Raw genomic sequence first — 17303 nt, forward strand, 5'->3', positions numbered from 1 at the left:
CCGCGCCCGCCTCGCGCAGCCCTCACTCGCGCGATTCAGGCCCCCTCGGCGGCCTCGCCCACGGCCCCCGCCCCTTCCCGGCGGTCGTCTCCGTCGCCCCCTCCTAGCCCCTCCCGAGGCGGTCCCTCCGAAATGAGTCCCGGCCCGAGGCCCCGGCCGGGCGCGGGGCTGAGGACAGGCTGGGCGGTGCGTCCGGCGACTAGCACAGGAAAGCGGACGGCGAAGGGAGGGAGCGTGGGAGAGGGGGATGGGAGAAGGGAGGAAGAGGGAGAAGGAGGGAGCGCGGAGGAACGAAGGAGAGAGGGGCCAGGAGGGAGACGCGAGGGAGGGAGCGCGAGGCAAGCTGAGACGGGGGGAGAAAGGGGGATCCGGAGAGGGGAGGCGCTGTGCGAGTTGGCGGCGGCCGAGGCTGAGGGGGCCGGGGCGCGCGCGCGCGGGGAGGGGTTCGCACTGGCAGAATGTGGGGAGTCCGCGGGCCTGGCGCGGGAGAGGGCTAGGTGGGAGGGACTGAGGGTTGTGAGGATAGATAAGGGGGAGGCTGGAGAAGTTTGGGGGCGACGGTTTGTGGCAGAGGTGAGGTAGGAGGAGTTTGGGGGATACTGGAGTAGAGATTGGGATAATGGAGTTAGATTGAAAAGATGGAGCTACATAGGGGCTTTCGGGGCATTTGTGGTGAAGAGGGGTGAGAAGCTTGGGGTGAGGAGTCTCGGTCAGAGGTAAAGTGGGCGGGATTTGGGGGGCTGTTATCAGGGAGAATGGGCTCGAAGTTTGGGGTTATAAGGTTGGTAAAAAATTGAAAAGAGAGTGGGGTTTCTGGAAGGGAGTAAAGAGTTTCAGTGGTTGGTATTAAAAGAGTCAGAAATAGTATAAGAATTTGGGGGTGATGAGGGAGAACTGGGGAAAGACAAGTCCAGAGGAGAGGTGTAAGTGAGAGAGCAGGCAGAACATGCTGAACCTTAAGACGGGATATAAGGGAGGTTGGGCCCTCGTGTGTATTCTGGGGTATGGTGGGAAAGGAGGTTAGGAGGCACAGGGGTGTTGGCTTCTAGCCCAGCTGAGGAGGGTTTCCTTTGCCAGGTAAAATGCAGACAGGATTAAAGAAGGTTGGAAGGAAATGGAAAACAAACAAGGCCTTTGGTGGCAGTATGGAGGAGGGAAGGTCATTGGGAAAGGAAAGAGAATATAGAGAGGGTCATTGAAGGAAATGATAGTAATGGGGGGTGGCCCTAGGGTAGCTGAGGGATGTAACTTACAGGAGCAGTGGGATGCCATCCTCAAGTCTTTCTATCTAATGGCATCCCTATTTTCCTTCTCAAATATGTTTGAAGCCATCACTAATAGTACCTTGGGTCACAGGGAAGGGGTCAAATGAGGATTAGGGTCAATGTGAACCCAAATCCCTAAGTGTCCTGGTTCTTCAGTCCTGATTGTTCTAACGTGGACACAGTCCCTACCACAGAGAAAGGCTGTTCCCAAGCCTCCTTTTCTCCCTCTGGGCAGCCTCAGACTGCTTTCTGCCAGCCATTCCCAGCATCAGCCATGAAGCCAGCACCCCCACAAGTCCACCACCAGCTTCTTTTTCTGGGCTGTCTCCCTGGCCCCACATCAAGCAGCAACATCTCCCAGGACAAAGGACACTGGGTGATTTTTGGCAGCTGAAATTGGGAAGGCCAGAGAAAGGGAGGAAGGCAGACTGGAAAATAGGAAGAGCTGGAGCTGGAGTTTGGATTGGGAGCCCTTGGTAGCTCTCCAGATTTGGAGTGGGGATTAGGGTACTGGTGTGGCTGGAAGCTAAGGGTGAGTCCTGAACTGAACGGATCCCACCTGCCTTCAGGGAAGGAAGGAGGTTGGCTCTGGAGCAGCTCAGTACATTTTAGCTGACAATCCTTGGGCCAACTCAGCCAAGTTCTGGGAATACCCAAAACCTCTAAACAGATTCCAAAGCACTGGGGAACTGGGAACAGAAGCTAGAACACTTCCTTGGCCTAGAAATGAGTCACCACCCTGAAGTCCCTGGGACTGCATGGCATTCACTTTACCACCCCATATGCACCTTCCATGCTCTACCCAGGGACCAGGCCAGCTATCTCCCTGTGCTCCCTCACTCTCCCCATGCTCTAGGAGAGCCCAGCTCCTTCAACCCCCAACTTTATTCCAAGACTCCGCCTTCCCGCTCATACCATCTCCCCATGGCACTTTTCAGTTCTATCTCCCACTGGGCCCTAGCCAGGTCCTTTCTAAATTCCTTACAGGCTAAACTCTTCTCCCTTATTTTTATTTTATTCATTTATTTATTTTTGAGACAGAGCCTCAAGCTGTCACCCTGCGTAGAGTACTGTGGCATCACAGCTCACAGCAACCTCCAACTTCTGGGCTCAAGTGATTCTCCTGCCTCTACCTCCCAAGTAGCTGGGACTACAGGCACCTGCCACAATGCCTGGCTGTTTTTTGGTTGCAGCCATCGTTTGGCAGGCCCAGGCTGAATTCGAACTGCCAGCTCAGGTGTATGTGGCTGGTGCCTTAGCTGCTTGGGCACTGAGCCTCTCCTTTATTTTTAAACCAAGGAATGGGGTAGGAAAGTGACTTATCTGAACCTAAGAAAAATTAGGCATAGGTAGGGACCAGGGATATGGAGAGTCAAAAGAGAAGCCAGGGTCTACCTATTCCTTCTAATTCCTCCCCAACCTGAAGGCAAGGCTCACAATTCAGCCACAGGATCATACACACACACCCCCATCATCTCTCACCCCAGCTCCCCACAACCCACTGGTCTCCAGGCAACAGCACAAAGGAAAAGTAGAGAGAGGGGCCTGGGAGGCCCAGGCAGAGCTAGCTGTAACTCAATCCAACCCAGTACCTTGGGGGCGGGGTGGACTGTCAGATCTAGTGAGGAGGAAGAAAGAAAGGGTGGAGGTTAAAAAATGTGGCTCAAACTAAAATAGTCCTGGTTAGTCTGGGAGTTACTAAGGTAAGATGAGTATCTTGGACCCCAGAGAAAACTGAAAGACACAGAGAAAAGTACAGTAAACCCCAAAGGAGACAGAAAGGGGTGCCAGGAAACATAGGAGAGAAGGGAAAGATGAGATGACCACATTGAAATTAAGAGGCACAGGGAGGCGGCTGTGGCTCGAAAGGGTAGGGTGCCGGCCCCATATGCCGGAGGTGGCGGGTTCAAACCTAGCCCCAGCCAAAACTGCAAAAACAAAAACAAACAAGAAATTAAGAGACACACAGAAGGAGGGGGGCAAGATGTTCTTTGAACTGAAAATGGCTGAGGTGTCAGGGACACAGTAAGGAGGCGGGGCAGGAGAGAAATGGACCCACTACAAACAGAACTAGAATCCTCTTTTAGCCATGAAACTGAGCAGGGTGGAAGAGGATGTCAGGACTAGAACTTAGCAGAAGCAGGGTGGGAGGCCCGCAGAAGGGACAACCTTAAAATTCTACCCGACCTCCTGCTTGGCAGCTACTGTGAAGTTCTGCAGAGCCTTGACTCCCTCTAGTGGCCATAGCTCCCAGGTGCAGACCCTACCTGCTGGGATGTGCTCTCTTACCTAAGCCACTTGGAGGGGTGGTCCCTGAGCTGAGCATCTAAATGCTGAGGCTCCACAAGCACTGAGTTGTAGGGGCTCTCTAGCCACATACTGACACCCTACTTACAATCTGACACAGCTAGGGGCCTGTTGAGCACTTCAGGTTCTGAATTTTCAGGTTCCTGGAGGACTCTGTTTCCTCAGGTCCTCCCTTAAACCTCAGTACCATTCTTCCCTGCCCAATTCCCCACTTACAGGGAGTGATGGCCCTAAAGTTCTGTTCCATTTCAGAACCAGCCAGGATTTTGTTAGGAGAGGCCCAGTAGAAGAGGAGGGCTGCAGTCCACACTCTATCCCTTCCTTGGTTCAGGACCCTGTGGGTATCTGAAAACACCTTAGACTTACCCCCCCCCCAAATAAACACAAACACAGGCACAATTTTTGATACTTTTACGGACTGCTGAGCCCCAGGTTAACAATTCCTAATTCACTTGGGTCCAGGGGCCAGGCTACCTACAGGCAGGGCCAACATGATTCCATTTAGCCAGGATGGGGTAGGCAGTGCCAGTACCTTGGCCATACTTGTCCAATTTGTCTTCCTCTTTGTGACCTCCCCAGTTCTGCTCTCCAGCTTCACCCAACTCTGGTGCTCCTTCTTCTCTCCCCTTATATGGACTAAGACATTTAAGACTCCTCAGACACAACAGTGCACTGTGATTCAGACTTTAATGGTGGTGCTAATTTCAGTGCCACAGAAATGGGGGCAACTGTGGAACACGGCACAGGGCAGTGAGACGTTGCTCTGGTGCAGATGGTGTAAGAAAGGGAACCTAGGGCTGGGGAAAAGTTTATAGGGGAAGAGTCCCCCAGGCATATGCCCCCACTCTGGACTGACCCAGCCTTCAGATAGTGCACACAAAGAAACTGATGTCAAGGCCCTTTCTGTTACCCTTGCCATTCAAGCAAGACCTCCCACCCTTGGTCATCCTGGGATCTACAGCCATATGAAATACACACACATAGTCCCTCATGTCAGGCCAGTTTTAGGCCCTAGAGTTATGGAGAAATGATTACTTAACAAGATGAATAAAAAATAAATAAATACAACAAAGCCTTAGCCAGGGATGACCCTATACCCAGCCCTCTTCTCCACCCCAGCACTGTGCACAGTTCATGGCTCATGTGTAACATGGAAAACACACACAACGAGAGCAAAGCACAATTGACAGATGGTCCCTCTCTAAACACCTCAACATACCAACCCTAATGCTCCATCACAAACGCTGATCATTCTTCCAAGGGCCCCATTATAATCCTCATTCCCATTTCCAGTTTTTGAGAAGAGAAAGGAAGGAGAAGTGGAGAGTGTGGAATCCCAGTGAATAGGGGCCCCCAGAGAGGAGGGAGAGCAGAAACAGCAGGGGCTTGGGTAAACCCAGGAACAGCTGGAGCAGGTCAATCAGGGAAGTACTGAGCACCCTTGGGCTCAGGGGACCTCAGGGGGTGAATTAGCACAGATCAGGACAGCAAGAAAGAGGTTCCAGAAGGATAGGACAGAAGTTCCACGTCTCCAGGCAAGCAAAGGGATCACAGCACACTGGGATTACGGAAGTTATGTCCAGCGAAGCGGGCTTCATCCCCAAGCTCTTCCTCAATTCTGAGAATGAGCCAGAAAGGAAATGGTCAGGAACACAGGAGGATCCTGCTGCTCTCTGTAGGAGTCTCCTCCACCCCCAGCCTCCTATTGCTTTCATACCACCTGCTCAAGATGAGCAATCCCTGGTTTTCCTATGTGAACTCAGAGTCTTGTCGGTGGAGCCATCAGTAAGCAAAAAAACTATTAAGCAAAAAAAACTATTTCTTGGTTGGGCACAGTGACTCACACCTGTAATCCTAGGACTTTGGGAGGCTGAGGCGGGTGGATTGCTTGAGCTCAGGAATTCAAGATCAGCTTGAGCAAGAGCGAGACCCTGCCTCTAAAAAATAGCTGGGTGTTGGCTCAGCGGCTAGGGCGCTGGCCACATACACAGAGGCCAGTGGGTTCAAACTGGCCCAGGGCCTGCCAAACAACAATGACAACTATAACAAAAAAAAAAAAAAATAACTGGGTCTTGTGGCAGATGCCTATAGTCCCAGCTACTTGGGAGGCTGAGGCAAGAGAATCACTTAGGCCCAGGAGTTTGAGGTTGCTGTGAGACTGAGACTCTGTCTCAAAAACAAAAAATAAAAATAAAGACAACTATTTCTGGACATGTACTATAATCATGCCTGGGCAATGGAGATGGAACAGCATTTGAACCCTCAGGGCCATGGGCCCCCATTCTTCAGGCACACTTACCTCATGAGCTGGTTGTACTTAGCTAGACGCTCAGAACGGCATGGGGCGCCAGTTTTGATCTGAAACATTCCAAAAGATATATAGCTCAGTCGCTACCCTTTCACCCCCTAAAAGGAAACTTCTCTCTTGAAACTCCCCTGACACCCTCAAATGCCTAGGAGAGACCCGCCTGAGCTAGAACCCACCAATCCCACGACGATTTCACTTCACTTACCAGGCTGCTCCCACTCACCTGGCCTGTGCACAGCCCCACCACCAAGTCAGCAATGAATGTGTCCTCAGTCTCTCCTGAGCGATGACTCACCATGACCCCCCAGCCATTCTCCTGGGCCAGCTTGCACCTGTATCCATATACCAGCACTGACTCCCCTGGGCACTCTCTTCCCAGCCCCAGCCTTGGTCTATGTCAAGAAATATCTAGGCTTGGTGCCCGTAGCACAGTGGTTATGGCACTGGCCACATACACCGTGGCTGGAGGGTTCAAACCCAGCCCAGGCCAGCTAAAACAACAATGATAATTGCAACAACAAAAAAATAGCTGGGTGTTATGGTGGGTGCCTATAGTCCCAGCTACTTGGGAGGCTGAGGCAAGAGAATCACTTAAACCCAAGAGTTGGAGGTTGCTGTGAGCTGTGACGCACGGCACTCAACCAAGGATGACATAGTGAGACTGTCTCAAAAAAAGAAAGAAAGAAAGAAATATCTGGCTTGGCGCCTGTGGCTCAAGTGGCTAAGGCGCCAGCCACATACACCCAAAGTGGTGGGTTCAAATCCAGCCTGGGCCCGCCAAACAACAATGGTGGCTGCAACCAAAAAAAATAAATAAATAAATAGCCAGGCATTGTGGCGGGCGCCTATGGTCCCAGCTACTTGGGAGGCAGAGGCAGGAGACTCGCTTGAGCCCAGGAGTTGGAGGTTGCTGTGAGCTGTGATGCCACAACACTCTACCTAGGGGGACAGCTTGAGGCTCTGTCTCAAAAAACAAAAAAAAAAAAAAAAGAAATATCTATATCTCTGAGAGTTATTTCACTAAAAAGGGAAAGAAAGAAACATCTGGAGGGAAGCTATCTGGGATAGCAAAATCAGGAGTGGAGGGAGCAGAGTTAAAAGAACTGTGATGAGTCCAGGTTTCCCTGATCTCTTGAACATCCCTGGGTAGGATGATTAAGCTGGGAGCACTTGCAAGAGGGGTCCTGTAGAAACAGGGGCTAAGGAGGAGAGGACCAGGAGTCACTCACGCTTGGATGGCTTCAGTGACTGAGCCAATCTGGTTAACCTTGAGCAGTAGACAATTGCAAGCCTTTTCTTCCACTGCCCGTTCAATACGCTTTGGGTTGGTAACTGTCAAGTCATCACCCACAATCTGGATCCCTACATTGGCTGTGAACTTGGACCAGGCAGCCCAATCATCTTGGTCAAATGGATCCTCAATGGAGACCACTGCAGAGGCAGAGGGAGGGGCAGGGGGGACAATTAATTCTCCTTGGGTCTCTGTATCAGGCTGGAAACCCCCCACCCCTTTATTTCCTGAAATGGACAGGTCCCTGACTAAGCCTGCTCATCCTTGCTATCCCAACCTCCCCCCACATACACACACATACTATAAGCCTGATCTAAGTAGTTCTTATCCCAATTCTTATTTCATAAAACCTTCCAATAATGAGGGTTCAGAACCTTCACAACCTCGCATTTTCCTATTCTTACCACCAGAAAGCCCTTTCTCATTACTAATCTAAATTCTTCGCTCTAAAATTTATGTCTGTTGTCTTTTGCTCTGTCTTATGAAGATGAAGACCAACTGCCTCCACCCTCAGCAGGGATAAAAACTCTCAGCAGACTTGGGAGAGGGTAATTCAGTTCTTCCTCACCTTCTTTCCTACTTATACATCAGTTCCAGATTCATTTAGCATCCACTATGTCATTAATCAAAGATATTGAAGGCAGCGCCTGTGGCTCAAAGGAGTAGGGCGCCAGCCCCATATGCTGGAGGTGGCAGGTTCAAACCCAGCCCCGGCCAAAAAATAAAAGAGAGTGAGATGTGGCTGGGCACAGTGGTTCACGCCCATAATCCTAACACTTTGGGAGGCCAAGGTGGGGGGATCACTTGAGGCCAGGAGTTCAAGACCAGCCTGAGCAATATAGTGAGACATCCTGGGACACCTATAGCCTCAGCTATGTGGGAAGCTAAGATGGAAGGATCACCTGACCCTAGGGGTTCAAGGCTGCAGTGAGCTATGATCATACCACTGTACTCCAGCCTGGATTACAGAACAAGATCTTGTCTCTAAAAATAATAATAATAATAATATTGAAATATTGAGATGCACTAGTTTCCTGCTAGGTCCAGTCACCCTCTCACCATCCCAGAGCCCTCCTTATAACCCCAGTAGCTTTCAGAACCCATGACTTTAATCAGGATCCAAAGCAGATGGAACAGATTCATCACAGGTACCTGTTCCTTTATACTATATACAAAATCCAGTCTTTGCAGGTAACTCTCTCTCCTCTCCCTATTTCTCAGATTCTCAGGCAACCTCCACCTGGCACATAGGTCAGCATCCCATAAGGTCCAGAGTTGCCCAAACATATCCCTGCCTGCTCCCAACCTTCCCCCTGCCCTCTTACCCACACCCCTTCCCCTCACCAGGATAGTCCCTGACAAAGTCCTGGTAAAGGGCCCCCAGCTGGTCCCCAGTGATGTATCGGGAAGGATCAGCAGGAGACTTGAAGTCCAAGTCATATTTGCCATCACGATAGAACTCTGAAGCAGCAACATCCATGCCAATGACAATCTTTTCTGTGTAGCCAGCCTTGTCGATGGCTTCCTTCACCAGCTCCAAGGCTTGGGACAGAAAATAGAAAGATTACATTATAATCAGGAGGGTGGGCAAGGAGGAATGGAAAGAAAAGGAATTCAGAGCAGAAATGGAGGACTGTTCCTGGGGAAGGATGGCTAAGGTTTTTTTGTTTGTTTTTAGAGACAGAGTCTCACTTTGTCACCCTCGGTAGAGTGCCATGGTGTCACAGCTCACAGCAACCTCCAGCTCTTGGGCTTAGGCGATTCTTCTGCCTCAGCCTCCCGAGTTGCTGGGACTATGCCCAGCTATTTTTGTTGTTGTTGTTGCAGTTTGGCCGGGGCTGGGTTTGAACCCACCACCCTCGTCATATGGGGGCAGTGCCCTACTCACTGAGCCATAGGCGCCTGGCTAAGGTTTTTGTTGAGCTTATCACAAAGTCTTGGGAGAGAAGCCTTCTAGGAAGACAACGGAATAGAATTCTGTTAACAATAGTTGTGCTAGGCACGGTATCTCATGCAATCCTAGCACTCTGGAAGGTCGAGGTGGGTGAGATTGCCTGAGGTGAAGGAGTTCAAGACCAACTTGAGCAGTGAGATGCCCTCCCTGCTAAAAATAGAAAAATCTAGCTGAGCATGGTGGCACATGCCTATAGTCCCAGCTACTCTGGAAGCTGAGGCAAGAGGATCTCTTGAGCCCAAGAGTTGAGGTCGCTATGAACTATAATGACATCATTGCACCTGCCTCTATCCAAGGTAACAGAGTAAGACTCTGTCTCAAACAAACAAAATAGTTGTTTTTTCAGTGTATCATGTCACCTGAACCCTTCATACATATGGTCTCATTCAATCCTTACAATGATATTCTGAAGTAGGTAATATTATTATTCCCATTTTACACATAAGAAAAATGAAACACAGAGAAATTAAGTAAGAAAGATCACCAGCTGGCTCGTGAAGCTCAGCAGCTAGGATGCCAGCCACATACACCCAAGCTAGCGCGTTCAAATCCAGCCTGGGCCTGCCAGATAACAACTGCAACCAAAAAATAACCAGGCGTTGTGGCAGGTGCTTGTAGCTACGTGGGAGGCTGAGGCAAGAAATCACTTAAGCCTAAGAGTTTGAAGTTGCTATGAGCTGTGATGCCATAGTACTCTACAGAGGGTGACATAGTAAAGACTCTGTCTCAAAAAAAAAGGAAAGATCACCAGCTAGTAACTCTTCAAGTCAAGGTCCAAATAAATCCAAGTAATTTGGACATAGAGCCTTTTTGTTTGTTTGTTTGAGACAGAATCTTCACTATGTCACCCTCGGTAGAGTGCCATGGTATTACAGCTCACAGCAATCTCAAACTCTTGGGCTAAAGCAATTCTCCTGGATCAGCCTTCCAAGTAGCTGGGATGACAGGTACCCACCACAATGCCTGGCTATTTTTTTGTTGTTGTTGTCATTGTTTAGCAGCCCTGGGCCAGGTTCGAACCCACCAACCCCAGGGGTATTTGGCGGGTGCCCTAACCACTGAGCTACAGGTCCAAGCTTTTTTTTTTTTTTTTGAAACAGAGTCTCACTATGTCACCCTCAGTAGGGTGTCATGGCATCACAACTCACAGCAACCTCAAATTCTGGGACTTAAGTGATTCTCTTGCCTCAGCCTCCAAAGTAGCTGAGACTACGGGCACCCACCACAACACCCGGCTATTTTTTGTTGTTTTTGTTTAGCAGGCCTGGGCCAGTTTTGCACCTTCCAGCCTCGTTGTATGTGGCTGGCGCCCTAACCACAGTGCTTTGCGCATCAAACCTACCTATATTGTTTCTATTCCCTATATAGTTTCTCCCAGGGCACAGAAAAATTAGGCATCCTAGAGGCTTAAGAGTTCGAGGTATAGATAAGATAGATTTGGAATGGATTCCTAAGAATATGGAATATCTCATCAAACTGAGTTGAAGGATGGGATGGATCCCACAGGTCACCTAAACCAACTCCCAGTATTCCCAGGGGCTCCATGACAACTTACAGATGCTAAGAAATATGGCTGGGCAAGTAAAAGACTGTCCTATGTCTGAATGTGAATTTGGCAGGTCCTCTGGAACCTACTTCAAGGGCTGGTACCTCTTTGAGATTGTAGTTCAAGGACCTTTTACCCATATTCAGGATTTGGTGAACTGTGTGGCCCTTCTTAACACCCCAAGATAGAGTAAGCCTTAGAGCTGGAAGTGGGGCTCTTGGCCTCACCTTCACTATTTTCCAGAATATTGGGGGCAAAGCCACCTTCATCACCCACATTGGTGGCATCTTTGCCATACTTGTCCTTGATGACCCCCTTGAGTGTGTGGTAGACCTCTGCACCAAGTCGCATGGCATCCCGGAAACTCTCAGCACCCACTGGAAGGATCATGAACTCTTGCATGGCCAGCTTGTTCCCAGCATGGGAGCCACCATTGATCACATTGAAAGCCTGGGGAGCCACAGAATGACAGACGGGTCAAAAAGCCCTTTCCTCCCCACCCCTGGGAGTATGAACCCAAGATGCCAAACTTCCCCCAGCTTCCCAGACTCAGAGTCCCATATTTCCATCTTTCCTCTTTACCTGCCCCAATTTACTGCCCCCCATCATTCCTCAAAAGGTTGCGCCCACCCCACCCCCACCCCTGGGAGGGGCACAGGCATGGTATGGGCAGTGCTCACCGGCACAGGCAGGATGAGGTCTGAGTTCCCAGCCAGCTGAGCAATGTGGCGATAGAGGGGCAATTCCCGCTCAGCCGCCCCAGACTTACACACGGCCAGAGACACACCCAGGATAGCATTGGCCCCAAATTTGGCTGGGAGATTACAGAGGAAGGCACTGAGCACAAAATGACCCCTTTTCTCTCCTAGCCCCTACCTCCATCTATACTCCCTAAAAGAAGTTAGTAAAGGAGACCTCTCCCCCTTCCCTACCCCAGCAACCATTATCATCCATTCTCTCCTGAAAAGAGAATGAGGTGGAAAGGAGAGCCACACCTCTTCCTAAACATCCCCCTGTGACCCAGACTATCTCACACTAGCTCCCTCCTCTTTATCCTGCTGAGTTCTTCCTCCTGTCTGATGTCCCTCCCTCCCACTGCAGTTGCCAGTCGATATTTGCTCTGCTTTGGGAGGAGGATAGAAGTTCTCTGCTAGTCATTCCTGAGGAAGCTCCCTGGCACTGCTCCACACCCCACACCCTTGTGCTCCCCACTTTCTCCAGCCCCTGCTTACATTTGTTCTCAGTCCCATCCAGCTCCAGCATCAGGTTGTCCAGTTTCTCTTGCTCCACCACAGAGAGACCCTACGGGCAGAGCCTCCATCATGCAGGGCCCTATGGCACAAGGGCCCCTCATTCACACACAGGCTTACATCTGGCCAGGGTCCAACCAGGCCCTGTGACAGTGGCCTGCCTAAATTAAGGGATCTCAACCCCTGTGGGAGGAAGAGGCAATAAGGAGCCTTCCCCTCCTCCTCCTTTTATAACCATGATTCCTAAAAGGTGGGTTCTCCTTCCCCTCCACCCTTGCTCCAGGATTCTGGCCCTGCCATCCCCAGCAAAGAGCAGGCCTCACTGAGCTGATGAGGGCTGGTGCGATGGTGGTGTTGATATGGTCCACTGCCTTCAAGACACCTGGAGAGAGGAAGAGGCTGGACTGAGTTAGGCCAGGAGAGGCCATAAGGGAAAAGGAGAGGGGAAGGCATGCTAGAAGAGGGCTGGGAACTGATATGAGGTAGGGGTATAAGGCTGAGGGGTGGGAGAGCCTAGAAAAGAGAAATGGCCTCACCTTTGCCTAAGTAACGCTGTTTATCCCCATCCCTCAGCTCCAGGGCCTCATAGATGCCTGTGGAGGCTCCACTGGGCACTGCAGCTCGGAAAAGACCTAGGAGAGGAACAAGGAATGAGAAGGGAAGAAGGACATCACAGGGGCCAGGGATTCCTTCAGCTTTTCAGCCTCAGACTCTTGCCTGCCAAATTTATCCCTCTCCCTACACTGTTCACACACACACACTCACTGAGCCAGACACATAAGCAGTGGTCTCCTCATCTGCTCAACTGAGGCCCCATATACACAGTGGGAGCCCACAGAAATGAAGTTATGTCCAGCAGTACACCTATGCACACAAGCAGGTGCATAGACAGACAGACAGAGGTAGGGCATGGCTCACACACTAACCTCCAGCCACAGACTCGCCTGGCCTGGCTCCCCTAGGCAAGGAGGATCCAACCCCCACAATCTGAACTGTGAGCTGGGCCCCACAGGCCCAGCACCCCATCCCCACTAGGTCTCAAGGAAGGCCTCCCACTCAGGCCGAGCCCATGGAGAACAGGGGGCTGTGGGAAGGCTCATGCCCCACCCATTACCTTTGGCGGTATAGAGATCCACCTCCACTGTGGGATTCCCACGGGAGTCCAGGATCTCCCGGGCCCAGATCTTCTCTATGGACATGCTGGCTGGGATCTCCTCAGTGAGAGGGAAGGAAGAAAAAAGATAAGAGGCTTGGGGGGCGGAGCCAGAGATCATTGGGCGGGGCCAGAGGCTGGGCGGGATGGGAAAGAGGTTACTGCAGTGGGTGGGGGGTGGGGAGGAGCTGGCTGCAGTCTCCGGGCCGTAGAAGGGATTCCCCCTCCCCCCCTGGAGAGAGAAGGTCAATGCAGTGAGGAAGGGGAGGTCACTGCAGTGGGGAGCGGGGTTCGATCAAAGATGGGATGGGAGAACGCCGCAGTGAGGAGAGGAGGGGTACTGACAGTGGTTCCCTGGCCCCTCAGCAGGCGGGCTGGCTGGTGGGGTTCCCTCAGGTCTCCTCAGAGCAGAATGGCTACCTCACCTGCTTTTCTCCTTCAACCCAGGAAGAAGGGAATGGGTTGCCTGGGCAGCCGGGCCTCTCCTCCAGAGCTCCCATCCCTCCCCAACTTAACACCTTAACCTGCCAGGACTCTGTCCCTACTCCAAGGTCCCAATCTCTTTCCCAAACGTGTGTCCCTCCGCTCCGAGAGATGTACAAGAAGGGTCTGGGGAGAGGGTCCTGGGAAGGCCCTCCAGTCCCTATAGGTTCCAGGGGGAGGGAGGAGGATGAGCGACCTGGTGGAAACAGACAAGGCTGAGCCTGTCCTCCCCCTGAGCCCAAATGCCTCCTCCTTCCCTTCATCCCCCATACAGCCGAGAGGAGGAAAAGTGAAAGGAGAGGGGCGATGTGGGGAAGCAGCAGGAGAGAAGGAAGGCTGGGGAAGCTGAAGAAGGGGAAAAGAAGACATTTCCCCGATTGCGAAGCAGAAGCGACGAGACAGGATACAAAAGCACAGCCATTTGAACTTAAGAAACAAATTGACAGAACCAGAGGCGAAGAAAAGCTTGGGAGAGAGGCAGGCAGGGATGGAGAGAGGCGCAGTTAGGGAGACACAGGTGCCTAGAGGGATTGCACCCGGATAAGGAGGTGCCATCCCTTTCTTTCTGGCTACCAGAAAGCGCGAGAAAAGCGAGAGAACAGCAGTCCGGAGAGGCGAGGAAGGCGGGTGCCGAGAGGCGGGTGACGGAGCAGGTGCGCACAGCAGCACCCGATGTGCAAGGCCAGGCGAGGGGTGGAGGACCGGAGGGGCGCTGGGCCTGGCCTGGGCTTCACCTGGGAGCTGCGGACTCAGGCGGTGGTTGTAGCTGGGGCGGCGGCGGCAGCGGCAGCGCAGATAGCGGGAGTGGTGGCGACAGCAGCGGCGGCGGCAGCGTCTGCTGCGGCTCCCGGGCGGCGGGCGGGGGGAGGCGCCTATAGGGCCGCGCGGGCGCATGTGACCCGGGGCCCCCGATGAGTCAGGAGCTGCCGGTGGAGGCGCACGTACAGGCGCGGGTGGGGACTGCTGGAGGGGAGGGTTGGGGGAAGCGATGGGGGAGGGGTTGGGGCGACCCAATACCTGTCCCCCAACGCACACACACACCGCACGCACTCATCGCTATTCCCACATCCTGACCCACTCGAGAGTAACAGACGCAGCTTCTCCCCAGCAGTCGGGGTCGCGAGGCTCACACTGCTAGTGAAGCCCAAGACACAAACTCGGTCAGACACAAGAGTATCAAAACGTCTCTTTATTGGAAAATTTAACTGTCCTAACACCCCAGCCAGCCCTATCTGAACTCCCACCGCTTCCCACCACACCTGGCTGAGGACTACTCCCCGCCCTGATTACTGGTACAGAGCCTGGGCCTTAGGCTGTGATGAATTTCTAGATTTGTGGCAAAAGGAAGCATCCTTTATCTCCTGGGTCTGAGTGCAGTGACCCCTCACTGGAACTGATCAGGTTTAGGGGCCAGCATCTTTCATTTCCTGGAGGAAGAGTGCAAAAGTAAAGCCTCTGCCCCGATCTGAAGTGCCCAGCTGCCATGCTCATCTCAGTCTCTAGAATTCTGCCTCACCCTGCCCTCCTTTATTTCCCCCACCCTGTGTCCTGTTATTTTTAGCTTCAGATTTTTAGTGCAGGATTTTCCTCTTTGCCTTCTCTCCTAGGCCCAGCTGCATTCCTCAAACACCACCAACTGCCTCCATCCCCCACAACCCCACCATGCACCCAGACATGTCTGTCCTTTCCTAGCAGATTTCAGTCTATGTGCACCCCCTACCAACCCCTCTCCCTGCCACCCCAATTCTTTTCCCTTACTCTTCTGACCTCCTAATATATCTCCTAAGCCTTTTCTCAGCTCTTCCCAGGACCCTGGGGTCCCTCTCCTCACCTTGACACTCCCCAACTCCTAACCCTGATCTTTCCAAGCTTCTCTTTGCTTTATTCTTTCCTCATTCTCCTCATCCCACATCAATTGGCCCTCTTGCCCTTTCTCCACCCTGCCCAGCCCTTGGCCTCCTCTGACTGCCTCCTTGCTGGGTCCCTTACTAGCTTTGGAGGCCAGAAGAACTGCTGCTACATCACTTCCTGGTCCTGCTCCGGGTCATGCTCAGGCTCAGCCTCCTGCTCCTGGTCTTCTTTCAGCCTCTGACGGATCTCACTGGCTTCAGCCCGCTCCTCCTCCTCAAAGTAGTCCTTGTCAAGGCGTTCAAGCTGTGCCATCTGCACAAGGGCCTCCTGGCGGTAGTCACTCTCATCTGTGATTGGGTTGTCCAGCAGCACCAAGGCTCGCAGCTTGGGCAGGTCCCGAAGCTTGGCCAGCTCCGCCAGGTCTGTCACCATGTTGCTCCTGCCAGTTCAGTTAACAGGGTTTACCCAGGAAAAATGGGCATTGGTGGGCAGGCACAGTGGCTCATGCCTGAAATCCTAGCACTCTGGGGAGGCTGAGGCGGGTGGATCGCCTGAGCTCTGGAGTTGGAAGACCAGTCTGAGCAAGAGGGAGACTCCTGTCTCTACTAAAAATAGAAAAATTAGATGGGTGTCATGGTGGGCACCTATAGTCCCAACTACTTGGAAGGCTGAGGCAAGAGGCTCACATAAGCCCAAGAGTCTGGGGCTGCTATAAGCTATAATGATGCCAAAGCACTTTACCCAGGGTGACAGAGTGAGACTCTGTCTCAAAAAAAAAAAAAGAGGGTGGTGCCTGTGGCTCAGTGAGTGGGGTGCCGGCCCCATATACTGAGGGTGGCAGGTTCAAACCTGGCCCCAGCCAAACTGCAACAAAAAATAACTAGGCACTGTGGCAGGTGCCTATAGTCCCAGCTACTTGGGAGGCTGAGGCAAGAGAATCGCCTAAGCCCAGGAGTTGGAGGTTGCTGTGAGCTATGTGATGCCATGGAACACTAATAAGGGTGATAAAGTGAGACTCTGGTTCTACAAAAAAGAAAAAAAAAGAAAAAGAAAAATGGGCTTTGGTTGCCAGCCTCTAGGAATGGGGCTTCTGGGGCCATTCTGCCACTGGGTTTCAGATTCCCTACAAACATTGACTAAAAGTTCTGACCTGCCAAGTGTTGCCAGATTTGCTGCAAAGGTGCCATCCAGCCCCACTCCAGTTCTACTGCTGCCCTTTGAGAAATCCCTAAGTGCCACATTCTACTTTGAAATGTGTTTGTTTATCCTTTTGGAGCAGCAAAGCTAGTCCACAGCCCCGTCATACAGTTGGAGGGGAGGGAACAAATCCAACAGAGGTTAAAAGGTAGGACCTAGGTCAGTGAAGACAGAACTGGGATCTAAGTACAGGTTCAGGGTGCTGGATGCTACATTGGAACTCCCCAGAGCAAAGAATCTATAGCTAAGGATGGGTTGGGGCCTTCCAGCCTAAATTGTCATCTCTAACAGGCCTTATTGCATGATAGTCTGCATTTACTTATTTACTTATTTATCTGATATAGAGTCTCACTCTGTCACCCTGGGTAGAGTACCATGGTGTTATAGCTCACAGCAATCTCAAACTCTTGGCCTCAAGAGATCCTCTTGGCGCAGCCTCCTGAGTTGCTGGAACTATAGGCGTATGTGTCATGAAAATACATGTACAGTCATGCAGTCATAGCTCGCTGCAGACTAAAACTTCTGGCCTCAAGCAGTCCTTCCACCTCAGCCACCTGAATTGCTGGGATTTTAGACACATACGCCTATATCCAGCCTTTTTTACTCTGCCTGGCTTATTTTCATGTTCTTGTCTTCGAGCCTTTCTTTCCTCTCCTTCCTCTTCTGCTTTCTCATCTTCTTCCTCTTCTTTTTTTTTT

The 17303-nt window shown here is 51.8% G+C and overlaps 2 protein-coding genes across 3 annotated transcripts in view; both read right to left on the reverse strand.

Annotated features, from left to right (window-relative positions):
* Window positions 1–4240: 4240 nt before the first annotated feature.
* ENO2 (enolase 2) lies at window positions 4241–13743 on the reverse strand. The gene is made up of 11 exons (XM_012809332.2): window positions 13036–13743; window positions 12458–12553; window positions 12245–12303; window positions 11904–11973; window positions 11352–11485; window positions 10899–11121; window positions 8516–8713; window positions 7110–7311; window positions 6104–6212; window positions 5872–5930; window positions 4241–5190 (listed from the first exon to the last, which is right to left on the reverse strand). The coding sequence occupies exons 1-11, from the start codon at window positions 13193–13195 to the stop codon at window positions 5121–5123; spliced, it is 1380 nt and encodes a 459-aa protein (XP_012664786.1). The 5' UTR covers window positions 13196–13743; the 3' UTR covers window positions 4241–5120.
* Window positions 13744–15545: 1802 nt separating this feature from the next.
* LRRC23 (leucine rich repeat containing 23) overlaps window positions 15546–17303 on the reverse strand; it is a 9404-nt gene continuing 7646 nt past the window's right edge. The window contains exon 6 of one of the 2 annotated variants that reach the window (XM_003796387.2): window positions 15546–15847. In XM_003796387.2, coding sequence (XP_003796435.1) covers window positions 15574–15847 — 274 coding nt within the window. In that variant the 3' untranslated portion in view covers window positions 15546–15573. The remainder of the gene's footprint in view (window positions 15848–17303) is intronic. The other variant, XM_012809321.2, reaches the window with a different exon arrangement.

Source organism: Otolemur garnettii, unplaced genomic scaffold (genome assembly GCF_000181295.1).
Source record: "Otolemur garnettii isolate 467f Iridium unplaced genomic scaffold, OtoGar3 scaffold00104, whole genome shotgun sequence".
NCBI lineage: Eukaryota > Metazoa > Chordata > Mammalia > Primates > Galagidae > Otolemur > Otolemur garnettii.